This window comes from Ciconia boyciana, chromosome 11, assembly GCF_034638445.1.
Source record: "Ciconia boyciana chromosome 11, ASM3463844v1, whole genome shotgun sequence".
Taxonomy (NCBI): Eukaryota; Metazoa; Chordata; class Aves; order Ciconiiformes; family Ciconiidae; genus Ciconia; species Ciconia boyciana.
This window is the reverse complement of record NC_132944.1, coordinates 7,747,075-7,771,521: the sequence shown is the minus strand read 5'-3', so window position 1 is coordinate 7,771,521 and position 24,447 is coordinate 7,747,075. Positions and strand designations below refer to the sequence as shown.

At 65.5% G+C, this 24,447-nt stretch overlaps 3 protein-coding genes across 6 annotated transcripts in view; 2 read left to right on the top strand and 1 right to left on the bottom strand.

Annotated features, from left to right (window-relative positions):
- TEX264 (testis expressed 264, ER-phagy receptor) overlaps positions 1 to 6,160 on the top strand; it is a 45,992-nt gene extending 39,832 nt beyond the window's left edge. For both annotated transcript variants that reach the window (XM_072876104.1, XM_072876103.1), the window contains exon 6: positions 5,316 to 6,160. In XM_072876104.1, the coding sequence (XP_072732205.1) occupies positions 5,316 to 5,629 (314 nt within the window). In that variant the 3' untranslated portion in view covers positions 5,630 to 6,160. The remainder of the gene's footprint in view (positions 1 to 5,315) is intronic.
- A 1,205-nt stretch (positions 6,161 to 7,365) lies between these two features.
- GRM2 (glutamate metabotropic receptor 2) lies at positions 7,366 to 20,061 on the top strand. 2 transcript variants are annotated; one of them, XM_072876207.1, is made up of 6 exons: positions 7,366 to 7,902; positions 11,880 to 12,500; positions 14,864 to 15,701; positions 16,430 to 17,493; positions 18,338 to 18,512; positions 19,011 to 20,061. In XM_072876207.1, exons 2-6 carry the CDS (start codon positions 12,042 to 12,044, stop codon positions 19,082 to 19,084), a joined length of 2,610 nt encoding a protein of 869 aa, XP_072732308.1. In that variant the 5' UTR covers positions 7,366 to 7,902; positions 11,880 to 12,041; the 3' UTR covers positions 19,085 to 20,061. The 2 variants fall into 2 exon arrangements, with proteins under 2 accessions (XP_072732308.1, XP_072732309.1); XM_072876208.1 differs by lacking the exons at positions 18,338 to 18,512; positions 19,011 to 20,061 and having other exon boundaries at positions 16,430 to 16,548; positions 16,632 to 16,698.
- Positions 20,062 to 20,063: 2 nt separating this feature from the next.
- Positions 20,064 to 24,445, bottom strand: RRP9 (ribosomal RNA processing 9, U3 small nucleolar RNA binding protein). Of its 2 annotated transcripts, none has more exons than XM_072876209.1 (15): positions 24,275 to 24,445; positions 23,422 to 23,504; positions 23,222 to 23,337; positions 23,047 to 23,123; positions 22,896 to 22,937; positions 22,526 to 22,652; positions 22,184 to 22,308; positions 21,840 to 21,932; positions 21,635 to 21,735; positions 21,400 to 21,534; positions 21,149 to 21,211; positions 20,923 to 21,068; positions 20,739 to 20,818; positions 20,543 to 20,616; positions 20,064 to 20,452 (listed from the first exon to the last, which is right to left on the bottom strand). In XM_072876209.1, the coding sequence occupies exons 1-15, from the start codon at positions 24,428 to 24,430 to the stop codon at positions 20,347 to 20,349; spliced, it is 1,524 nt and encodes a 507-aa protein (XP_072732310.1). In that variant the 5' UTR covers positions 24,431 to 24,445; the 3' UTR covers positions 20,064 to 20,346. The 2 variants fall into 2 exon arrangements, with proteins under 2 accessions (XP_072732310.1, XP_072732311.1); XM_072876210.1 differs by lacking the exon at positions 24,275 to 24,445 and adding an exon at positions 23,602 to 23,708.
- Positions 24,446 to 24,447: the final 2 nt, after the last annotated feature.

Here is a 24,447-nt window from a genome sequence, read left to right as displayed (position 1 = left end):
GCTGGGATCTGTGCAATCACCTCTGAGCTGGGGGAAGAGAAAGCCACAGTCTCTTTTCCCATCCTTTTTTATTCCCTTCTTCCTTGGGGAGCTGCTCAAGGGAGACGCCTTCAACAAGCGTGATGGCCATAAGATCTTCATCACCCTGCAGATCCCGGGGTGTCTGTGACAGCTTTTGAGCTTTCCTCTGCCGGCTGGAGGGTGGGCGCAGCAACGTCCCTGTCTGCTTTTCAGTGCGGTCCCCCCTCAACCCCGATTGCATGGATTTAGGTTATTCCTTGATCCACCTCAGCTCTGCCAGTGTTTCAAGTGGTCCTGTCCTGACGGAGGCTCAGGCAGCGCTGGGAGGGTGGGAGCGGGGGGTGGTACCTGCTGGTGGCACTCAGCTCCTCTGGCCGTGCCTGAGCAGTGCAAATCCAGACGTGAGGCCCCGACACCCTGCTGCCTCGCAGGGTGAGCAAGGGGACTGGGGAGGTGCTGGGCCCCGTTTCCTCTCCCTGAGGCAGCTGAGGATGCTCTACACATGGGAGCCTTGGGCTCTCACTCCTGATGTACAGCAGATGAAGCCCACTCTTCCCTCCCTCTCACAAAAGACTGAAATAACAGCAATGAGTGTGCAATTTCAGAGCGAGCATCGTATTTAGTAGTGCTCTGGGTGGACACAGCACCTTTCGGTCACAGCTCACGAACCCCCCTCCCAGCAGCTGTATTACACTTTCCTCGAATTAAAGACTTCAGGAGTTCCCAGCGGAAGGCGCGGCCATTTCTCCTCACCTGTCGGTGTGGCTGGTGCCAGGCGGAACCACACGACTTGGATACGCAAGAAAAGCTTGGATTTGTTTTCTTGAGCCTCCTGACCTTGGAGCGCATCTCTCCATTTAGGCTGTCATCTGCTGTCCTCCTTGCTCCTGAGCTCACCCTGTGAGGTGCTGGGTGCCTGCAGCTCTGAGCGAAGCCAATGGCCATAGAACCTGCGGGATGCGGCCCAGGGTCTCTGCTTTCTGCCGCCACTCTGCGCAGAGCAGGGTACTGGCAGCTCTGCTGAGGACGAACACAGTCGGCACGCAAGGAAGGGGCTGGGGGCTGCGGCTGCTTCCGCACCAATTCCATCCCTTCTTTGCCATCAGGGTCATCAGAAAGACGGGAAGGATTTTTGGAAGGCGGCTGACGGGTCTCCAGGGGGCCAGTGTCAATCACGATTAGTTGTTTTGTACTTAATTATTTTCCGGGGCTTTGGCATCAGCGCAGCGCTCAGCAGGCCCTCGCTCCCAGCTCGCTCTCAGCAGCGTGCTCTCCAGCGTGACCCTGCTGCGGCACGTGGAAGGTGAACGCAAACAAAAGCAGCCTCTCGACACGGGCTTGCTGGCATGAACACAGATGGTTTCTAAGCACATGGCTCTGCCCAGTCTCAGGTGCTCATTTTCCTGGAGCTGAGTCTGTCCAGCAGTATCCGGGTGCAACCGATGGCATCACCCGCTGAGCCCCAGTGCCATGGGTGGGCACCTTCCCTGATGTGCTCTGCCTCATCCCCGCTTGCTTTTGTCCTCCGAAGAGCCCTGCCTGTTCTGCCTGCCTGTACATCCCGAGAAGGGTCTCAGTGGGCAGCTCCTGCCGTGCCTTCCTGCTGGTCTGCCTGCCCTGGCCCCTCTCCTGATGGCTGTGTGCGAGCTTTGGCAAGCATGGAGGAGCTGTGCCCCTCCTAGCTGCACGTCGATCTATTATTTAGTGGTAGAGGCGATGAATATTTGATTGAATGGGGGGAAAGATAGGGCCCGGGTGCACCAAGAGGGGAGCGATGCTTGGGCATCAGTGTCCTGCTGGGGTGATGCAGGAGGGGAGCTGGTCCATCCCAGTGGGATCTGGGGATGCCGATACCCGGGGTGGCACAGGGCTGAGCTGCCTGGGGGTCCAGCTGCCTGCCGGGCTTGTTAGCAGCATGGGGTGAGTGGTTCCTGGTGCACCCATCCCTGGCTGGTATCTTGGTGTCGGCTGCTTGGCTTCCCATCTTCCTAGGTGGCCCTGGCCTTTGGGGGGCTCCTCAACACCCTGGTGGGGCTTCAGCCCGGGCTGTCCCTCTTTTTCCCAAATTAAAACTTCCCGGGTTCCCTGTTCTTGCTGAGTGAATGCGCGGTGGGATGGCTACACTGTCCTCGGGGGAGCAGAGCCGAGAGGGGGGTTTCCGTGGGATGGCTGGCACCTCGCTGCATGCCAGAGGGAAAAGCCATGCTGTATGCGGGTGCTGGGCCAGCTCCTGGTGCAGGGACCAGCCTTGGGAAGTGGGATGCAGGGGATGGGCAGCGGCTCACTGGGGGACCAAGCAAGGAGCCTGGGGCAGGATGGAGAAGTGCGTGTGAGGGCTGACGGAAACCTCTGTGCCCATGAGATGAGAGCTGAACCCCTGCTCGCCCACAAGGCACCTTCCAGTGAGGGTTTGGTTGCCCTCTTGGGGCCCTGCCGCACTACCTGCCTGGCCTCTCCAGGCTGTGCTGGGACAGCTGGGGGTTCCTGCCATGTCCCCTTGCCAGAGCTGACCTCGCACCGTCCCCAGCAGCAGCGGCTCTGTCTCTTGCCCTGCCCGCCCCGGCCATCCATCCCTGGCCAGGCTGTGTGGCTGCACCGGAGCTAGCCTCGTCCTGTGCGGAGAAGAGCAAGGCTGCTGAAATGGGCAAATTTGCCAGCTGAGGCTGCTCAAACATGAGCAGAAGTGACAGAGCAGTGAAAAAGTGTCTGGCTGAAAGGAAACAGGACTTGATTTATTGTCGCCCTCAGAGCGGGGGAGAAGGAGGCGGCTGCAGGGGTGAGGACAGCGGTGCTTTCCCGTGGTGGCAGCTTGGAGCAGCCGTAGGTTGGCTTCATCCCCATCTTCCCCTTCCCGAGCCACTGCTCCACTCCTGAAGAGCTCCTTCACTTTGTAGCATGGGGTTATGTGATGGCTTCACAGCCAAAACGGCCCCCAGGGTGATGTGGGAGGGATGCTGTGCAGGCAGGGTACGGCTTGGGGGGGTCGGGATCACTCTCGTCCTGCGTTTCAGAGGGACGCAAGATGATCATGAATGACGTAAGCTGTCATGAAGCCATGGTGGGAATGTGTCCGTGTAACCTCAGGCCACCAATTTGGCCAAATTGGATTTTTTTTTTTTTTTTGAGATCCCTGCTAGAGACCTTGCAAACCCTTAGTTGGCTTCAAGGCTTGGGGGCCGCGTGTTCCCTTCCGTCCCCTGCAGCTCTTGTTTTCCCAGAGGCTCCATGCTGACCCACTGCCCTGCCGAGGTCCTGCCAGGTGGGACAGCATCTCCCGCCTTTCTGCCGCCTGCTTGGTGGCCGCCATCCCCTTCGGTGAGCGCTTTGCCGGCAGCATGCAGAACATCCTTTTTAACTTAGAGTAAATGTAGTTTCCGTGTCAAGGCGCTCCCTGATGCTGCAGCAGAGGCAGCGCGTGTCGGTGGGCAACGGTTCTTTTCTCCTTTTCATGGGGGGGTCACCAGGTGCCACTTGGGTGGGCAGCACAGGGCTCAGCTCGTTCCAGCTGCCAAAACAGTTGCATGCCATGGCTGAGGTGGGAGGGTGGAGGCTCAGGCTCCTCTCTGGGCGCCCGCTGGGCGGGATGCAGCCGATATGCCATCCATGTGGGATGAAGCAGTGGATACGCTGCATCTGTGGGTCTTTCCTGGCTGCTCCTTGTCCTGCTACCACTGCTCGGTCCTCTCCGAACGGCCCTCGCTCAGCCGGCAGGACTGTGGGATGATGCTGCTCAGAAGGCAGAGGACTGCCATTTGCAAGCAGTTCTGCTGGCAGCTGCCCAGGCCAGGAAGAAAAACAGCAAAAAAAGGGATTTAAGGCTGTTTGGAAGGAAAGTTCCCTCCCTGGCGGGTCTCCTCCAGGAGATCGGTGGCTGCCACGCAGCTGGAGGAGGGTGAGCAGCCCAGCACCGGGCACCCTGGCTGCAGGAGCCCGGGGCAGCCCCGTGCTGGGGATGGAGCCGTGCCGGCAGGAGCCAGCGTGGAGGAGAGGGCTCTCCTCTCCCGCCTGGGACCCCCTCTGCGGTCGTCACTGTCCTCTTTGCCACTTCCCGGCCCTGGTGGTGGCAAGCCGCGGTCCTCTGCCCGTGCCGCTGCCGAGCAGGGCTCCTCCTGGTTTCCCTCCTGGTGTGAGGCATGATCCTTGGCAGGGCCATCCGGCCCGGCGTGGATGGAGCCCACGGGGGAGCAGAGGTGCCGGGAAGCAGCCGAGCCCAGCACGTGCTTCCCGTGGGTGCGAGGCAGGCAGGAAGAGGGTAGAGCGGGGAGGGCTGTGATGGAGGAGCCCGCCCAGTGTTTGCTGCCGCTGTCATAATTAACAACGTGGATCTGTGATGTCATAATCAGCCACGCGGATCTGCGATGTCATAATTAACCACTTGGATCTGTGATGTCATAATTAACAATGATTAATGTTTTACAGGAGGGTTTTGTCTCCCGGCTGGTTGCTCTGGCAACAGCACCGAGCTGCTGGTCTCAATCTGACATGCTCGTCGACCGAGCTAACGAGGCAGGGATCCCGGGAGGGGGCGGTGGGCCTAGGGGTCTGCCCAAGCAGGCAGGGGCAGCCCCCAGGGGGGCTCGGCTGCGAGAGGGTGTGTGGGCTGGCAGCCGGGTGACATGAAGTGCCGAGCGAGCTGGGAAGGCTCCCCCCATCCTCTGGCACCCCAAGTCCCGTCTGCCACTGCCCTGCCTGCCTTTGCAGTGCTGCCGGAGCTGACGGCTGTGGGGGAACCACGCAGGGAGCGAGAGCGGGTTGTAGGGGGTGCTGAAGGCAGCGTTAGGATGCCCTGGCATGAGGCTGGACGTACACCTGCCTCTGACGGCGGCACATCCAAGGGCCTGCCCGCGTGCCACCTTCCCCTTGGGTGCTCAAGCAATGCTGCAGCTCCCCATCACCGTCGGAGCACAGCGTTCCACTCCTTGCCTCGTTCCTGGTGCTGTGCCAGGGGCAGGGTTGTCCCCCAGCTCCCAGGCTGGGCATTCTCCCTAAGGAAGGGCTTGCCAGGTCCTCGGTGTGTGCACAGAGAGCAGAAGTAGGGCCGGGCACGGCTGGGAAGCCAGGGGTTGTTTGTGCTGGCTTGGGAGTGCCCTGATTTCAGGGAGCTGCTTGAGTCCAGCTCGTCCTTGTCTTGGCCCAGTCACTTCTCAAAGGCACAGGAGGTGACAAGAGGTAGGAGCTGGTCTTCACTGTGGCCTGACGTCTCAGGTTTCTGGTGGCTTTGAAGGCTGTGGCACCCCATCCCCATCGCCTCCTTCCCACAGCATTCACTCCCTCCCCTTCTCTCTCCATCCCAGGGGCTGACACCATGAGTGAGACAAGCTCCATCAGCATGGAGGCCACAACCGACAGCAGAGACACCTCGGTGGCCACCTCCATCCTGCTGCCCTTCCCAGCCAGCCGTGGCCGGGAGGAGGCGGACAACCGCAGCGAGCACAGCTACAGCGAGTCGGGAGCCAGCGGCTCCTCCTTCGAGGAGCTGGACCTGGAGGTCACTGGGGACGGGGAGGGAGCCCCAGGCCTGCTGCCCAATGTGGGCTATGCGGGCAACCAGGAGGTCACAGTCAAGTGGACCAAGGAGCCCATCGCTGCCGAGAGAGGAGAAGAGTGAAGCAGAGACCTGGCTGCCTTGCCTCCCGCTGGGGTCTGAGTTACTGGGAACTGGTCGCCTTTCCCACCTCCTTCCTCTCCAGCCAAGAGATTTTGGTCACTGATTCCCCCCCGGGACCTGCTCTCCCTCTGCAGAAAGGGTGTTTGACGGTTTCGGGGATGCCAGGAGGCGGGGGGGTCTCCTGCAGTGCTCAGCGGCGCGGGGTAGGTGCAGGCTGGGGGGGGGCAGCGAAATGCATTTGCCGTTTGTGTGTCTCTAGATGCATTGCAAATTCCTCGCAGGCGTCTCAGGGGGGTGGTGGTGGATGGCAGAGGTGTCCCCCCTCGTCTCTGCTGGTGCCCCTCTCACCCACAGCTTCTCTCTGCTGCACCGCCACGTGTTTTCTAGCACCAAAGAGCCGTGAGTAGGGTCAGTTGGGTTTGTTCCCCTCTTCCCCTTGCTGAAAAATGGAAACATCCTGTGTAAACCTGGTCCTCCTGGCACTGCCATGGGCGCTTTTGGGGTCTGTAATAAAGTGGATGCTTTTCCTCACTGGTGGCCGGTGGCATTGCTCACTGCCTCTTGGCCGGTCGCGCCGTCCTGCCCTGTGGCGGGGAGTGGGCTGCGGGTGGAGGCTGCCGGTGGGCGGCCCCCCGCACCCCCTGACCGAGCCCGGGAGCTGCCCGAGGGCTCCGCATCCCCGCTGCTCACGTGCTCCCTGCCTGGGCAACGCAGTGGGGCCACGGGAGACCGTCCCCAGCTTCTGCAAGCTGCGGGGGGAGCGGGGAAGCGTCTCGGCCACTGTGCTGCGCTGGGCTGGGCTGGAGGGAGGTGGCATCCCTGCTCCTCTTGGGAACCTGCTGGAAGTAAAACCAGTAAAGCCGGGTCCCTGGGCTGCTGGTGGGTCTGGCACCGTTGTGCTCCTCCTGTGGCGGGGGGGCCAGCCTGCCTGCACAGGGCCTCCCCAGCATCCCATCTGCCTGGTACCGCAGCTGTGGGGTGCAGGCAGGGAGGGCTGCCCATCCCAGCTGGGGACAAGGGAGCAGCCTGGACATCACCGCCATGGTGCCCCGGGGCAATGCCGGGTGCTGGAGCACCTCACCCAGCTGGCAGAGCTCAGCCCCTGCCCTGCCCCGGTGCCCCCAGTGCCTCCGGCAGCCCAGGGCTTGTTCCCCGGCAGTTGGACATGGCAGCCCAAAATGGGGGCTTGGGTTGGAGGTGCAAGGGGCAGGGGAGGCCTGGCTGTCCCTCCATGGCAGGGATGTGTCCTCCCTGGCTTGGAAAGGTCATGATCAGCCCTCAGCCAGTGATTGACATGAGATTGTTCATAAATATTTTGTGCTCTGAGTGATAAAATATTAAACTCCTCCAGCCCACATGGAAAAATATTGCTCTTCCCGGTGTTTATCTTTACTGCCGGTTATTACAAAACTGCCAAGCCCCCTGAAATATTTATGCCTGGCTGAGGCTCCTGGGGGGGTTGGAGCCAGGCAGTGGATCCTAACACCGCTTGTCCCCTAACCCCACTGAAGACGGGGGCCGGGGAGGCTTTGCCATCGTCCTTCTGCTGTCAGCAGCGCCGAAGCAGCAGCCAGGAAGATGCAGCCGGTGCTGGGGCACGTGCAAAGCTTGTGCCAGGTCCCGTCTGCGGGGGGGAAGCGGGACCTTGGCAGTGCCGGCATCCTTCGGCACGGCACGGCCGCAGCCCTCCCTGGCTCTCTGTCCCTGCCAGCCAGCGGTGGTGATGTCCCCAGGCCCAGGCACCCTCCTCTGTCCGGTGCCCTCTGTCTGTGCTAACAGTCTTGAAAGGAGATGGGCCAGCTGGGTCTGGCGTCCTGATGCTGTGGGACCCCAGGGCTGACCTTGCCACGGAGGACCTGGGTTATCCCCCCTCAAATCAGGACTGCTGGCGGGGGGAGGACAGAGCAGGTCTGACTCTCGCTGCAGCGCCCTAACCCGTAGCCTGCAAGCACAGCAGCTGGCAGCGGGGAAACTGAGGCACAGGGCGGTGAGGTGGTGCCCCAGAGGCACCCCTGGCTCCCGCCCATCCCTGCGGGTCCTGTGTCATCCCCTGTTCCGTTCTTGTCCCTGAGTCACGGAACTCTCCAGGACAGACGAGCTGCCAGCGCGGGACCGATGGGGACGCAGCACAGCGGGATCCTGGGCAGCCGGACGGGTTTGGGCAAGCGGTGAAGACCTGGAACACTAAATCCAGCTGCTGCCTCTGCCTTCGGAGGAGGCAGCTCAGGGAGCATCGTCCGAAGCCTTCCCCCAGCTTGGTGCTTGGGCCGACAGTGAGTGCCAGGGGCTGCGTGGAGTGCAGGGGTCAGCGGGGCGATGCCGGGCCCCCGGGTGCCCCCCAAGGGCTTGGGGAGCAGGGGGCAGGCTGGGCGGGGGGGCTGTGCCGGGCAGGGGGGGAACGGCCCCAGGAGCACCAGGTTGCGGCTCTGGAGCTGGGGCTGGGGCTGGGACCCCTCTCGCTGGGCTGGGACCGAGACGGGGGGGCTCTGGGGCCAGGGAAGCAGGCGCTGAGCTGTGCCCCGCCGCGTCTGCCCGGAGATCTGGTCCTGCCTGCTCCGGCTGTGTCCTGCCCTTGCCCAGCCCGGACCTGGCCATCCCTTCCCTGCATCCGGCTGTGCCTTGCCTGCGTCCTGCCTTCTCTGGCTGTGCCGGGCCTGTGCCCTGGCTCGCTCTGACCATGCCTTGCCCGGCTCTGGCTGTGCCTTGCCGGTGCCCTGGCTCCTCCGGTCGCGTCCTGCCTGTGTCCTGCCTGCTCTGCCTGTGCCCTGCCTGGATCCGGCCATCTCCTCCCCTGCTTTGCCCAAGCCCTGCCAGCCTTCGGCCCTGCCGCTGCCCTCCCCGGCGCGGCGGTGCCGGGAGCGGGCGGAGGGCAGGCGGGGCGGCCCCGGGGGTGCCGCTGCCCGCCGGGCCCGGGCCGGGGCCGGGCCGGGGCGGGGGCCGGGGCCGGGCCGGGCCGGGCGGGGGGCGGAGCGGCTGGGCTGGGGCTGGCGGAGTGTCAGAGGCGGCGGCGGGAGGCGGCGGCAGCCGCAGCTCCGAGGCAGCCGCTGCACCGGCACCGGCACCGGCTCCCGGCACAGCCCGCCGGGCCCAGGTAAGGGCTGCGGTCCCACCCCGGCGCTCCCGGCCGCGCCCGTCCCCGTGGCCTCGGGCCGCGCCGTGCCCCGGCGTCCCCAGAGCCCCGGTGCCCGCGGCGGAGGGGCACGGCGACCGGCGATCCCCCGCAGCCGTCGGGGCCGCGGCACGGCGGGGCTCGGCGGCCGGTGCCCGGAGCCGGTGCCGGGGCTCCCGGGGCTGCGGGAGGGGAGCCGAGCCGAGCCCGGGCACCAGCACCGGCACCGGCACCGGCACCGGGCACCGGCTGGGTCGGGGGTGCGGGCGGGGCGGGGGGGGGCACCGGGGCCTGTCCCGCCGGCTCCCCCCTGCCCGGCGCAAGACTCCGGGCGGCGGGGCTCCGGGAGAAGGACTCGGGCGGTCCCCGTCCCCCCGGTGCCCCGGCAGCGCCGGCCCCCGCAGCGGGCACCCAGCGGGACGCCGCCGCCGCAGCACCCCGGTGCCGGTCCCGGGCTGCCCGCCGGCACCGGGGCAGGGAAGCGGGGGTGACCGCCCGGCACGGCGAGGACGCCCCCCCCCGCGCCCCTGCTGCTGCCCCCCCGGCGTCCCTGCTCCGGCTGCCCCCGGCCGGGGAGAGCAGTGGCTTCGGGGGCGGCTGCCGGACCCCAGGGCGGGTTTGGGACGGGATTTGGGGGGGATCGGCCAAGCCCGTGACCCCAGCCCCGCGGTGGGGCAGGCAGCCGCCTCCGCTCTCGCCTCGCTGCTGGGGCGCACAGGCCAGGGCCGTGGCCAGCTCCTCTCCCTTCGCCCCCCGGCCCCCCGCTCCCGCCGGGCTGGGCAGGAGCGGCCGAATGGCGGCGGTGGCGGGGGGCACCGGGGCGAGCGCCCTGGGGAAGGCGCTTTGGCCCCACGGGGCACCGGGGCTCGCAGGCCGCGGGGGGGAACGGAGGCGCGGGGGTCCCGGCAGAGCTCGGTGGCGGTGGAGCCTCCAGGGACCCCCGGGGGAGGTGGCGATGGCGATGGCGGCTCGTGCAAGCCGGGGTCACCCTGCGCCTTCCCACACACGGCCCATGCCACCCTAAGGGTGCTGGTGCCGGGGAGGGTCCGGTCTCCCGGCAGGGGTGGGTGGGAAGCGCTCGGGGCCACGCAGGAGCAACGGCACCTTCTCACCGTCCTACCCGCCGATGCTTTCGGGAGGGGAGGCTGCCAGCAGCCGGCAGGAGCCTTCCCGCCGCACCGTGGCCATCGGGCTGGACTTGGCTCTGCCCTGCCGGGTGTTTCACTTCTCCAGATGTTCTCCAGATGTTCCCGCGGGGCTGTGCTCCCCCCGGCACCGTGCCAACCCAGCTGAGCAGCCGCGGGGATGGCTGCAGCCCTGCTCAGGGCGTCCCTCAGGGCTCGCTGCGGGGTGGGTGATGGTTTGCCCTTTCAGGAGAGCTTTGCCTGAAGGTGCCTTTCGTCTGGCGGGCCCTGCCAGCTGCCCCAGAAGAGCTGGACCCCAGGGAGCCCGGCTCCCGGTGCTGCCGGATCCCTGTGCCGGGCTCAGCCTGCCGCCGATGGGCTCCATCAGCAATCCATGTGCCTGCGGCCTCTTTCCTGCTTGAGGAAACCCTGGGTCCCTCAAAAGCATTCACTGCCTGCAATAAGTGAATAAGGACCCTTCCTCAGCCTCTTCCCCAAACTCCTTCAAACTGGGGAGGGGGTCAGGTAGGAGATGCTCTGAGGCGAGGGGCTCGTCGCAGGCAGGCAGCACCCAGGGACAGGCATTTTGAGGCACAGAGGAGGAGGAGGTCTGCGTGCATCTCACCACCCCACCCCATTACACCTTGTGCCACACTGCTGCCCACATCCCCCTCAGCATCACCGCCAGCTCCGGCTGCTTGCCGGGGGCTCCTCCAGCCACGGGCATCGCCTGCCCAGGAGCACCACAGGGGCATCGAGGGGTGCCCAGCTCCTGCTCCAGGAGAGCGGCCTTGGTACTGGCTGCGGGGGGCCGCAGGGGGGCCAGCGCTCTCTGGCATCGCCTTCCCACCCCATGTGCCCCCATGAGCACCCTGCTCTGCTGGGCTGCGGGTGAACCCCGGGACCTGCCGCAGCACCGGCAGCTTCCTGCGCTGGAGCAGCCTGAGGTTTCTGGGCTGTCAGAGGTGTCCTTCTCCCACGGCCCCCAAAACACCAGCCCTGTGGGATTTCAGCAGTCGGCTTCAAATGGGAAACAAACCTCTCCCGTGGTTTGGGAAAAGACAACCGATCTCCGAGGGGACTGCCTCTCCTGCCAAAAAAAGGCCTGCCTGCTGCAAAAGCCTTTGATTCCCCCGCGCCTCCGTGCTTTCTGCAGAGGGAGTCAGCAAACCTGGCTCTTACTTTTACTGAAATCTCTGAATTTAGTATACGAGGAAGGAAGGGGCGGTGGTGAGAGAACAGACTCTAAAGCACCACGGCTGCTGGAACCGGCCCTGCGCATCGCTGCGGGAGAATGAAGCCAGCGGCGTGTCCCCTCTCCGGCCCTGGTGCCACGGGCAGCACCGGGGGCAGAGGCGGAGGGGGGGCTTGGGGGGTATGGGGTGGGGATTAAAATACAGTGGTGTCTGGGTGGTGGTGCTGTGGGCACAGCGGGCTCACGACCGGCTGCTTTTGGCAGCGCTCTTGGCTGGAGGTTGGGAGCTGTCAGCACCCCTGATGCTGCTGCATGGGTCGGGGGCTCGGCTCAGAGCTGGCGTTGGCTCTACCTGCCTAGCCCAGGCTCCCTGTCCCAGGTGATGTCCCAGCCCCGGGTGACTTCCCTGGCTCCTTCTGCCACCCCCTCGATGTTTTAGGGGCCGGCAAGTTGCCCCCCAGCAGACTGCTCTGCCCGGTGCTGCCACGGGAGCCAGCTCTGTGCCCCCCTGCCCATCCTGGTGCATCCCAGGGAGAGCTGTGGGGGGACCAGTCCCTGTGCCCCTGCTTGTCCCCTGGGGTCTGTGTCACTTGCAGGTGTCCTGGGGGTCGTGGGTCACTGTGCAAGCTGTCGTGTCCGCTCAGCTTGCCCTTCTGTGGGGGGCTCCTTCCTAAGGGCAGCCAGTGGGGAGGCACCGGGGTGGGAGGCACAGGCAGGCTCATGCCTTTGCTCGCCCGTGCAGCACTGCCCCTGCCCCTGGGGACAGTCCCTGTCTCGCCTTGCAGCCTGCAGACCCAGTGGCTTTCGTCTTTGCTTTTACAGGTGCCGAGGGCTCTGCCGGGGCGGCACGACCCCCCTCCCGCTGACACCACATCGTGCCAGCCCCCGCCACCTGATGCCTGGGGACTGCCTGCCCTCGCCTTGACGGGTGACAGCGGGTGACACGGGGTGGCACGGGTCCCCCAGCCGGTGCCAGCACACCCCATGGCGGTCCCCTTGGCCGCCTGGCTGTGGCTGATGCGCCTGGCCACCTGTCTGGCCGCTGGACACGGCATGGCTGGCAAGAAGGAGATCAGCACAGACGGGGACCTGGTGATCGGGGGCCTCTTCCCCGTGCACGAGAAAGGAGTGGGGAGCGAAGACTGCGGTAAGATCAATGAGCACCGGGGCATCCAGCGCCTGGAGGCCATGCTCTTTGCCCTGGACGAGATCAACAAGGATGGGAGCATCCTGCCGGGGGTGAGGCTGGGCGCCCACATCCTCGACACCTGCTCCAAGGACACCTACGCCCTCGAGCAGTCCCTCGACTTTGTCCGCGCCTCCCTCACCAGGGTGGATGGTTCCGAGCACATCTGCCCCGATGGCTCCTACGCCGTCCACGATGATGTGCCCACCGCCATCACTGGTGTCATTGGGGGCTCCTACAGCGACGTTTCCATCCAGGTACCCCCCAGGCAAGAGGGGCTCAGATGGGGCTGGGGGGTCGGCAGAAATGGCGGGCGGGAGGGTGTAAAGCCCCGGTAGCTGTGTGATGATGCTGCTGCCAGTGCGGCACAGGGATGCTCTCGCATCCCTCACGGTGATGCTGTGCCCCTTTCTGCAATGGGGAGGGAATGCTAGCCTGGCACCTGAGAGAGCCATCTCTCTGCTACCGTGGGGGGACTGCAGCCCTGATGGTGCCCAGGGTCCCCTCGGGGCCTGCAGAAGCCCCCCACCCACCATAAGCCCTGGGAGCTGAGCCAGTGGATCCGTCCCACGCGGGGACGGGGGTTTATTCCCCTCCCGGGGTGCTGGTGGCAAGCGCAGCTCCTCAGCCCAGGACGATCTCAATGCTCAGGTCCACACCGTCCTCGGTGCCACCACGCTGCCGTGTCCCTCGCCGCCGCCAGTGGGCTTGGATGGTGCGAGCCGCCTCCCGGCAGCGCCGGTACCGGTCCTTGGCCTGCCACATCCTGGCGTGGGCCTGGAGGACGACGCTGGCCCTCTCCTGCCTGACGTATGCTGCCAGCACCCACAGGCGCTGCTCCTCCCGCCGACGGGTGACGGCACAATGCCACCAGGCCTGGATGCGGCAGGCGCTGCGGGCGGCCACCTCCAGTGCCCGGCGGACCAGCTGTCCCCGCCACCAGGCCTGGATGGCCACAGCCGCACCGTGGCTGTCCCGCTCCCTCCTGGCCAGCACAGTGCTGGGGGCGGCTCCTGCCGTGCCCTGGCACCCAGGGGGTGGCTGTCCCCGGGGGCCACTGTGGTGCGGGAGCAGGGTTTGGTTCACCTGCAGCCCCGTGGGTCCTGTCCCCCGTGGGACGGGTGGGCGGCCAGGTGCAGGGACACTCCCCGGCATGGTGGAGACGCTCCTGATGTCAGAATGGCACCGGGGGCACCGCAGTGGGGACACGGGGACACCAGTCCCGGCAGGCAGAGCTGCCCAGTGCAAGGTGGCACTGTCCCCTCTGTGTCCCCAAACCCAGACCATGAGGGGCAGCCAGCTGCGAGGGGGCACCCGCCTCTGCGGGGCTCAGACATAGGGCTGCCCGGCTGGAGTAGGGTGGGCGCAGGGGGCCACTGCCCCCACGTGCCCAGTGATCCCACGGGGACAGGCACCTCAAGCCTCGGACCAGGCTGTCACCCTGGGTGGGGTGCAGCTCAGTCCCCAAAACTTGTGGCTCTGCAGACCCAGGGGCCGGCTTAGGCAGGGAGAAGAGCATCCCCTGAGGATGCGGGCGGCTGGAGGGGCCAGCTGAGTCCCAGGGGCTGCCAGTGGCCCACGCACTCGCTAGGATTTAACAAGTCCCCAGGGTGTGTTGAACCCTGTCCGCCAGTCCCCTGGCCGTGGGGTGGAGGAAGCCGGGGCAGCACCCTGGTCCAGCCACACACGCGCTTGTCCCTTCTCTTGCTGGAGGACCCCGCGTGTCCCCACGGCCGGGGGCACCGTCCCGACCCTGGGCAGGCAGGTGACGGCGCGGGCAGCCCGTGCGCTGGCTGGGGAGCGTGAGCGGCGCTGGGGCAGCACGGCCGGCTGGCAGCTCCTGTTGTGCGGCAAGGCCAGGCAGCGGCATTGCTGCGCTCGGGGGCCTTCTTGCCATTAGGGGACTTGGTCGTGGAGAACATTTGTCCACATTAATTAAGCCACGTCTCTCACCTGGGGAGCAGCAAGATGTGGGCAGGCTCACCGGCTCTGCCGCTGCGCTCAAATCCCCCCCGTGCTGCTCCAAGAGCCTGGGTTTTTAACAGCCTCATTAGCAGGGCTTTTTTCCCCTGTGAAGCTAACGAGAGCTTCTGCCCAGCACTGGAAGGTGCCAGGCCACTGGGGCTCCCGATGCAGGATGCGCAGGTGCTGGTCCCCAGGCCCAGCTCTGCAGCCCCCCCGAGCTGGGTGGGGGCCTCTGCCCTGGCTCCCAGCCCCCAGAGCCCTTTCTCCCCATGCCATGGGGCTGCCAGGCGCCCTGGCTTTCTCCTTGCCCATGAGCATCTCCCACAGATCGCCCGTGGGGTGTTTCTGCTTTTGCCGCAAATCCAGTTACCTGCCTCCAGCCTCGAATTTCAGAGGGGAGTGCATTAAATATTAAAAAAAAAATAAAAGAAATGAGCACATCTGAGGGCTCAGGCAACCATGTGAATGTGCTGTCTGTCCATCTGTCTGCCAGCCGCGACCCCCTGGGTGGGGGGGTTGCTCATCAGCCCCACGGTCGTGCTTGGGAGCGGCTGCACCCCACCATGCAACACTTGGTGTTGGGCAGGGGTCCTCCGGTGGGAACATCCCTCGCTGGGGCACATCTCTGGGCACTCACCTCTCCTCCTCCACGCAGGTGGCCAACCTGCTGCGGCTCTTCCAGATCCCGCAGATCAGCTATGCCTCCACCAGTGCCAAGCTCAGCGACAAGTCCCGCTACGACTACTTTGCCCGCACTGTCCCACCAGACTTCTACCAAGCCAAAGCCATGGCAGAGATCCTCCGCTTTTTCAACTGGACCTACGTCTCCACCGTGGCCTCAGAGGGTGACTATGGGGAGACGGGGATCGAGGCCTTTGAGCAAGAAGCCCGCATGCGCAACATCTGCATTGCCACCTCAGAGAAGGTGGGGCGCTCCATGAACAAGAAGACCTACGATGGGGTGGTCCGGGCTCTGCTGCAGAAGCCCAATGCCAGAGTGGTCGTGCTATTCACCCGAAGCGAAGACGCCCGGGAGCTGCTGGCAGCTGCCCAGAGAGCCAATGTGTCCTTCATGTGGGTGGCCAGCGATGGGTGGGGAGCCCTGGAGAGCGTGGTGGCCGGGAGCGAAGCGGTGGCAGAGGGAGCGATCACCATCGAGCTGGCAGCCTACCCCATTAAGGAGTTTGCTGCCTACTTCCGTAACCTCAACCCCTACAATAACAGCCGAAATCCCTGGTTTCGTGAGTTTTGGGAGCAGAAGTTCAAGTGCAGCTTCCACACGCAGGACTGTAGCCAGTACTCCCTCAAGACAGGCAAGTTTGAGCCAGAGTCCAAGATCACGTTCGTGGTCAATGCTGTCTATGCCATGGCTCACTCTCTCCACAACATGCACCAGGCGCTGTGCCCCAACGCCACCAAGCTCTGCGACGCCATGAAGCCTGTCAATGGCAAGAGGTTCTACAAGGACTTCATGCTCAATGTTAATTTTGATGGTGAGTCCAGAGATGAAGACGGGGTTTGGCTGCCTAACTGGAAAGGGATGGGTGGAGGGGCAGGGAGGAGGAAGGAAACCCATATTTAACCCAAAGCCCTCCAGTTCCTCCAGTCTGCCAGCACCCAGGGACCCCTGTGCCATGGGCTGTGGTTGTCCCAGGATGCCAACAGCCCACCATCATCCTTGGGAGGCAATCCAGGCCTTCTGTCCCCAGTGTGGAGAAGCTGGTGACCAACTCCATCCTGCTAGAGCTGGGTGGGACTGGCCCCACAGGGGCCCCTCCAGGAACGTGTGTCCTTGGAGACCTCACTTGCAAGCGCCATGATTTATTCACATTTCAGGGATTAAACTGGAGGGAGACCCTTGATCAGGGACCTACATAGTTGGGGATGAATTAGAAGTGTGTCCTCTGTGACTTGGGCTGAGCCCAGCTACCCAGGTGTCATTGAGAGCCATGGAGGCTGCAAAAATCCCCCTCTTTGTCCCTGCAGAGCTGGCTGGGGCTGCCAACCTCTTAGGCACGTGGGGAGATAGTTCTCCACCATTGCTTTCCTGCTCCTAACGTGTGCATAGGCAGCAATTATGCGAGTGAAGGCAGGGAACAGGTGGGACATTTGCCTGTGACCATGGTGGGATGTGACCCTTTGAAGGAGCCCTGCTTCCACACCAGGAGTGAGCGCTCTCCTGCCCCACAGCAGTTACCATCTCCCCTTCTTCTCCCTCCAGCTCCGTTCAGGCCAGCAGACACCAAGAGCGTTGTTCGATTTGACCGCTACGGTGATGGGATCGGGCGCTACAACATCTTCAACTATCACCACATGGACGGGCGATATCGGTATCAGAAGGTGGGCTACTGGGCTGAGGGGCTCATCCTCAACACCAGCCTCATCCCGTGGGCTGAGACCTCCATCCCTGTGTCCCAGTGCAGCGACCCCTGCAAGAAGAATGAGATAAAGAGCATGCAGCCTGGAGACATATGCTGCTGGATCTGCATCCCCTGCCAGCCCTATGAGTACTTGCTGGATGAGTTCACCTGCATGGACTGTGGTCTTGGTTACTGGCCCAACGAGACCCTGAATGGCTGCTACGAGTTGCCCCAAGAGTACATCCGCTGGAAAGACGTCTGGGCCATTGGTCCCGTCACTATCTCTTGCCTGGGTTTTATCTCCACACTCTTTGTTTTCGGAGTCTTCATGAAGAACAATGACACCCCCATTGTGAAGGCCTCCGGCCGGGAGCTCTGCTACATTCTCCTGACTGGGGTCCTCATGTGCTACAGCATGACCTTCATCTTCATTGCAAAGCCTTCCACCGAGGTGTGCACGCTCCGGCGTCTGGGGCTGGGCACGTCCTTTGCCGTCTGCTATTCGGCCCTCTTGACCAAGACGAATCGCATTGCCAGGATCTTCAGCGGGGTGAAGGAGGGGGTCCAGCGCCCCCGCTTCATAAGCCCCACATCGCAGGTGGTCATCTGCATGGCCCTCATCTCTTGCCAGCTGATCATCGTCATCATCTGGCTGCTGGTGGAGACCCCTGGCACAGGCAAGGAGACCGAGCCTGATAAGAGGTACATCGTCACCCTCAAGTGCAACAACCGCGACTCCAACATGCTCATTTCGCTCACCTACAATGTCCTCTTGATCGTCCTCTGCACGGTCTATGCCTTCAAGACACGGAAATGCCCTGAAAACTTCAACGAGGCCAAGTTCATTGGGTTCACCATGTACACGACCTGCATCATCTGGCTGGCCTTCCTGCCCATCTTCTATGTGACCTCCAGCGACTACCGAGTAAGAGCCTGAGTTTTGGGGGAGGCTCTAACAGGGCTTGATCTGAGTGGTCCCGGCAATTTGGGCCCTTGGGGTTTGCAGCTAGGAGATACATGGGCCTGGGGAAGGGTCTTCGGCCATGGACCTGCTGATGGTCACCTCTGCATTGGGGCGTTCGTTACTAGGTCAAGTGTGGCTGAAGGGCTGTGGCTGAGGGGGCAATTAGTCCTGGGGAGAAGACCCCTTCCTTGGCAGACTGTTTGCTAGGGTGAGGATGGGAAATGTCCCCGAGACCTCCAGAGACCCCCCTGACCTGGCCGCAGAAGAGTGATGGCCATCCTTCAGCCTCGTGATGCAAAGGCACGACAGGCACACCCCACCCCCTGCCCAGGGCCAGTCTGGTCCCTGGGGAGCCGAGCAGAGCCGGGGATAGGGGAGCATGGGGTGCACCCTGCAGCACCTCAATCCCCCCAGCAAGGTGCCCAGCCATGTTCTTGCCAGCCCTGGAGGTCCGTGTGGGGGTGGCTGCAGGCAGGGGCTTCTGGAGAGGACCTGCATCCCCCGGTGGGAGCGGGCACTGGGGTGAGGGGTGTTGGCAAGGCGGGGTGGGGGGTGCTGCTCAGGGTGCACCCCCTTTGAAGGAGCAGCATGTCCCCATCAAGGCAGTGCCCATCCTCTGCCCGTGGGTCTCCAGCAGGCCCGCCCTGACGGCAGGACCTGGTGTGGGGTGGGATGTGCCTGTGGGGTGCAGGCAGCAGCCTCTGCCTGGTGGGGGCTGGCCGGTGCCACAGCGAGGGCTTCATCCTGCCCTGCTCGGGGCAGAGGGCTGGTGGCAGGAGCACCTGACGCCCACCCTTGTCTCCAGGTCCAGACCACCACCATGTGCATCTCGGTGAGCCTCAGCGGCACCGTGGTCCTTGGCTGCCTCTTCACCCCCAAGCTCCACATCATACTCTTCCAGCCCCAGAAGAACGTGGCCAGCCACCGCGTGGGCACCGCTCGGTTCAGTGTGGCAGCCGCCAGCTCCAGCCAGTCCCACGGTGAGTGCAGGGGGCTGGGGAAGGGCTGGGGGGGGACGGGACAGCATCCCCTTCCCAGCAGGGAGACGGGGGCACCCCAGCGCAGGCCCCTGAAGGAAACGGGTGCGGGGTAGGGCACGGCTGGAAACGGGGATAGAGGATGCTGTGTCCCCTGTGGCTCATCCCTGCCTGTGTCCCAGTCCCTCATCTCCCCGTCTCACATGGTGGCAAGCCCCAAGGCTGCAGCGTGGTCTGCTGGGGGGTACCGTTCCTGGGGGCCCATCGTCACCCCAGGGGGACACGGCCACCCTGGGCACCCTCCGCCCCAGCCCCGGGGGATGCAGATACCCTGGGCCCTTGTCACCAACCTGGGGGGGACACAGCTGCCCTGGGCACCCCTTCACCCCAGCCCTGGGCGATGGAGCTCCCCGGGCACCCATCGCCCACCGCAGTGGGATGCCCTGGGGGGGTGCTGCTGCCAGACCCCAACCTGCCCCTGACTGCTGCCTTCCCGGCCAGGCTCGGCCTCGCAGTACATGCCCACAGTGTGCAACGGCCGTGAGGTGGTGGACTCCACAACGTCATCCTTGTGAAGGACGCTCCTGCCCGCGGCTGCACTGCACCCCGGCTCGCTCCCCAGGGGGAGCGGTGCCCGTGGCACAGCCCGCTCCGGGGCCAGAGGCAGCCAGGAGGCTCAGCCCCCGCCCCAGCACGAGCTACATGTCCCACACGCTGGGTCATGGTACGTGTCACCCTTTCCTCGCACTGAGCCACGTTACACATCCCTCGTCCCCTGCACTGAGCCCTGGCGCACGACCCCCCATCCCTGCACCGAGCCACGGTGAACGTCCCCCCGTCCCTGCACTGAGCCATGGTGAACACCCCCAACCCCTTGAACTGAGCCATGGTGCACAACCCCCGCCACCTGCACTGAGCCGTGGCGCGCGTCCCCCCGTCTTTTGCACTGAGCCGTGGTGCACGTCCCCTGTGTCACCTGCACTGAGCCGTTGTGCGCATTCCCCCAGCCCCTGCACCAAGCCCTGGTACATGTCCACCCGTCCATTGCACCAAGCCGTGGTCCAAGTCCCCCCGTCCCTCGCTCCACGCTGTGGTGCACAACCCAACTCCCTCTTGCCAAGCCACGCAAGTCCCGCTTTGCTTGCGCCGAGCCACGCTGCACCTCCCGCTCCCTCCGCACCGAGCCCTGTGCTGGCACACGCTGCCCTCACCCTATCGCCCACCCCGCTTTCCTGGTGCAAGGCTTTTCACGTCCCCCCCGTGCCAAGCCATGCCCCATGTCCCCCCTCTCCGGGTCCTTTGCACAGTTTCACCTTTTCATCCTCATTTCGGCCCAGGGAAAGCCGCCAAGCGCTGCGGGGCTGGGCCCAAGCCCCCTCCATCCCTCCCCTTGCTGTGCGTAGTGCTTCTCACCCCTTCGTGGGAGACAGGGCGGGAGTGGAGGTGAATGCCCACTGCCCCCCCACAGAGCCCGGGGGGGGGGGCTGGCAGGGGCTGAGGGCGAGTAACAGGACCCAGGTTTTTAAGAGTAGATCTTTTCTGTGAGCAAGAGTGTGGGTTGTTTTTTTTTTGTAATTTATGTAAATAAAGTGGTTTTGTTTTTAAAAATGGACTCCTCCAGAGCTCAGGTCCAGCCGAACCTGAGGGAAGGGGGCAGACCCTCGCAGAGGGCAGAGCCATGTCTTGATATGGGGCCAGCAAAGTCAGGGGGCCATGCGCCATCCCCCACTCACGTCCTGCTGGCCCCAGGAGGGTGGCTGCATGAAGGCTGTGGGGTGCAGCAGCTCCAGGGACCAGGGTTTAATGACCCAGCTCCAGCGGCTCCAGGACCAGGTGGCTAGGAGCAGTCAGGGGCTTCAGGGCTGGGGGCTGTGGCCCTCCGCTTCAGGGGGATGATGCAGATGCTGTTTTTGGCTTCTTTGACTCTCCACCACCGGCCGAGCCTGTAGACAAGAGACAGGGGTCACCCTCCGTCCAGCCCCGGAGGAGGTGGGGCTGTGCCCCCAGGTAGGGCTGGGGAGCGGGGACGGTACCGGTGCTCCTGCCCGAGGCCAGCCACCAGGAAGTCACCAGCTGCCGAGAACTTGAGGCTGTTGACAAAACCCACCTGGAGGGGACAGGGCAAGGTGAGGGGCTCCCACAGCCTCCTCCAGCCGTCCAGGGAGGGGAGCCCCCACCGAGAGACCCTCCCCAGCCCAGCTCCAGCTTCCCCAACCTCCCCATCCGTACCACGGGGATGTCCCAGAGGGGCTCCAGCTTCCGAAATCCCTCACCGCACTTCCAGAGCTTCACGCTGGCGCTGTGGGAGCCTGGGGCAGAGAGAGGAGACTGCCATACACCCCGACCCAGGGAAGGGAGCGGGATGGCCGCCCCTGCACCCCCAAACCCCTGCTCCAAAGCGGCTGCCACACACCTGTAGCGAGGAGGTCACTGTTGCGCAGAGCGGCCACCGCCGAGATCCAGTACGGCTGCTGCAGGCCCTGGGCGTCCTGCATGCCGTGCGCCTGCCGGGCCAGCGCCAGCGGCTTCTTCTTTGTCAGCCCCCACAGGGCTACGGACCTGCCAGGGAGGGGAGGGATGAGGGGGCTGAGGGGGGCAACGCCTGCCCACCCCGGGCACCGTCCTGGCCCCGTGCTCACCCGTCATCAGCGCCCGACACCATGTGCTCCTCGTTGATGAGCTGGATACAGTCGATGGAGCCCCTATGAAGAGAACAGGCAACTACCATCAGTTATGAACGTGCTTTGGGATCCTACTTAGGAGACAAGGGCGCACCGGGGCATCAGCGTCCCCAAAGTGCCAGCAGGCTCCTGGTGATGCTTGGCACCCTCCCACCGTTGCCCCAGCCAGACCCACCTGCCCACAGCCCATTGTCCCGCCCCAGACCTACTGGTGCCCGTAAAACACCAGCTGTGACTCTTCGGGGATCTTCCAGAGCCGCACGGTGCCGTCCCGTCCCCCCGCCGTCACACAGCACTCCCGGCTCAGGCTGTCCAGCCCCATGATGACGTCCTGGTGCCCAAACCTGGAGAGGGAGACGGCAAAGAGCTGCGGCGGGCACAGCCCTCCGCCACGTTGCCTCTCCCAGGTGAGGGAGGGTCAGTGGGGTGTCCCCCCAGTCTTACAGGGTCTCCACGTATGCGTTCTCTGCCACATTCCAGACCTTAACGCAGCGGTCATGGGAGGCACTGTACAGCTGGTGCGTGCCCTTCCGGAAGGACAGGCCCTGCGGACGGACGGATGGATGGACACAGGGGCAGCGGCGAGGGGCACCGGGGAGGACGGTGCTGCCTGGCCCTGCAGGCATCATGGCCGATACCCCTGACTCACCGAGACGGCGTCACGGTGCCCAGTGAAGATGTGCAGGCGCTTGCAGGTGTCTGCGTCCCAGATCATGATCAGCTTGTTCCTGTCTCCCGTAGCCTGGCAGAACACAGGGGATACCTAAGACGTGCCCCTCGGGGACCCACGGCCCACCCCAGCCTCTGCTTCCACCCCATGTGCTGTGGGGAGTCCCAGAGACCCGTTCTTGACCCCAGTGGACGTAGGGGCTGCTTTAACCCAGCAAAGTACACCTGGGCATGAGATACTGCTCCCCAGGACGCCGGGAGGAGACACACTCCCCACCACCACCTCTCCACCCCACGTGGCAGCGCCAGCCCCTTCTCCCGTACCAGGTACTTGCCATCCGACGAGATGGCCATGCAGAGGACGTGGGACGCGTGCCCCATGTGCTGCTCCTCAGTGCCCTTCTTCCCCCCGGGCACCACGCACAGCCTCTTCCCGCTCTCCACCTCCCCTACGGGAAAGGCATCACCGTCACCCCCTGGGAGACTCCCACCACTCTGGAAAGTGCAAACGAGCCCTCTCCCAGACACCAAAATGATGCACGTGCACATCCCCGGAGGGGCTGGGGCCAGGCCACCTCTGCAGGCACCTGCGGTCCTGCTGCTGCAGGGTCCCCGCAGGGTTCAGGCTGGGGGAACAGCCAGTCGCGGCCCCAAGGGAACACTTGCATTTGATGAGGGAGCCGTCCTTGGAAGCGGAAAAGATGAACCTGTCATCCGGAGAGATGACCAGGCAGGTGACGGGCAGCTGGTGCCCCCGCAGCACGCGGATGCTGGCTGGATCGGGGGGCTGCACCTGCAGGGAGAATGGGATGTGAGCTGGGCCACCCCGGGCCCTTCCCCAGGCATGGGAGTACCTGAGCACGGCACCCTCCCTTCTCCAGGGTGCCAGCAGCCGGCACCCCGGGCGGGAGAAGGGCCCTGGTCCCGTAGCCGGCACGGCAACTTGGGGTGCCGGCCGTGACCGTGCCCAAGTGTCCCCCAAAACCGGCACTTACAGCCCGGCAGCCTCCCGGCACCCCCAGCGCTGGGCACTTACATCTTTGGCGACCAGGCGCTGCAGCCGGCCCTTCTGCTCGAGCTGGGGAAGAAGTGGGAGGCTCAGCGGAGGCAGCCCCGGCCCCGCGGGAGGGGGGCAGAGCCCACCGCTGCCACCGGGACCAAGGGGACGCGCCCACCGCCCTGCTCACCACGTCCTCCTTCAGCCGGTCGCCGATGAGATCCGCCGGCTGGCTCTCCTCCTCCTCTGCCGCCGCCCGCTCCTCCTCTGCGGCGGACACGGGGCGTGAGGGCCGGGCTCAACACCGGGGGCTGCCCGCCTCTGCCCCGCCGGGGCACCGGCACCGGGGGCCGGGCGGGACTCACCGTGCTGGCGGAGCTGCTCCAGGTACAGCTTGGCCAGGCGCAGCTTCTTCTCCTGCGGCGTCTCCTCCACCTCCTCCTCCGCCGCCTCCCGCCGCCGCCGCCGCCCCAATGACGGGCTGCGGGGGCACGCGTGAGCACCGCCACCGGCACCCCCACCGGTACCGGTACCACACCCCCCCCCCCCCCGGCGCAGCCCTTACCTCTCCGGCTCGGAGTCGCTGGACACCTCCTCGTCGACGGGCCGGCCGGCCGCCGCCCGCGGCCTCCCCTCGGCGCCCGGGACCTGCGGGACGAATCGAGGTGATCCACGGGACGGTGATCCACCCCGACGGGGCAGTCCCTCGTCGCCCCCCTCCCTCCGCCCCCGGCCCGGCCCTCACCGCCGCCCGCGGCCGCCGCCGTCCCGCCGCCCCGCGCGGAGCCTTGGCCCTCCGGCCGCCCGCCGCCGCCGCCGCCGCCATGCTGCCGCCGCACGTGGTGCCCGCCCCGCCGGCGGCGGGCGGCCACGCCCCGCCCCCGCCGGCGCCTATTGGCTGCAGGCGGCCGGGCCCCGCCTCCCACCGCCCCTGCGGCCCCGCCTCCTCCTCCCCGGAAGCGCGCTCCTAGCGGCGGGCCGCGCTGTCACTCGGATAGTGACGCCATTCACTCCGCGGCGTCCCCGCCCCTCAGTGCTGAGTCCCGCCCTCTCCCCGCCCCCTCGGTGCCATGCCCCGCCCCCTCGTGCTGTCCCCGCCCCGTCGGTGGGGCTCCACCGCCTGCGCTCCGTCCTTGCCCCGGGAGTGCGGCCCGCCGGCGGCTTGGGGGTAGCAGGGGGTCCCCGCTGACCCCCCCTCCCCGCCCTGCCCCAGGGACCGGCCACCCCCTGCCGGGGACCCGCACACCCAGGCCCCCCCCCGGGGGCCCCGCCCGGTTGGCAGAGCCCCAGGGCCCCGGCGCGGCGGCAGGCGGGAGGGGGCAGCCCGCTCGCCGCGGGGCCGGGGGGAGGCCAGCGCTACCCCCCACGACCCCTCGTGCCCGGCCCCACGGGCATCACAGCAGGCGTCCCCCACTCACCGAGACAGCGTGGCGGCGACGGTGACGGTGCACGGGTGGCTGCTTCCCGAATCCCCATCCGCTCGTTCTGCCCCTCAGGGACCCTCGGCCAGCCCCCGCCGCGGGGTATGGCCTCTGGCCCCATCCCATGTCCTTTGGGGGGTCCCAGGGCCCCATCCTTGGCTGTGCCGGGG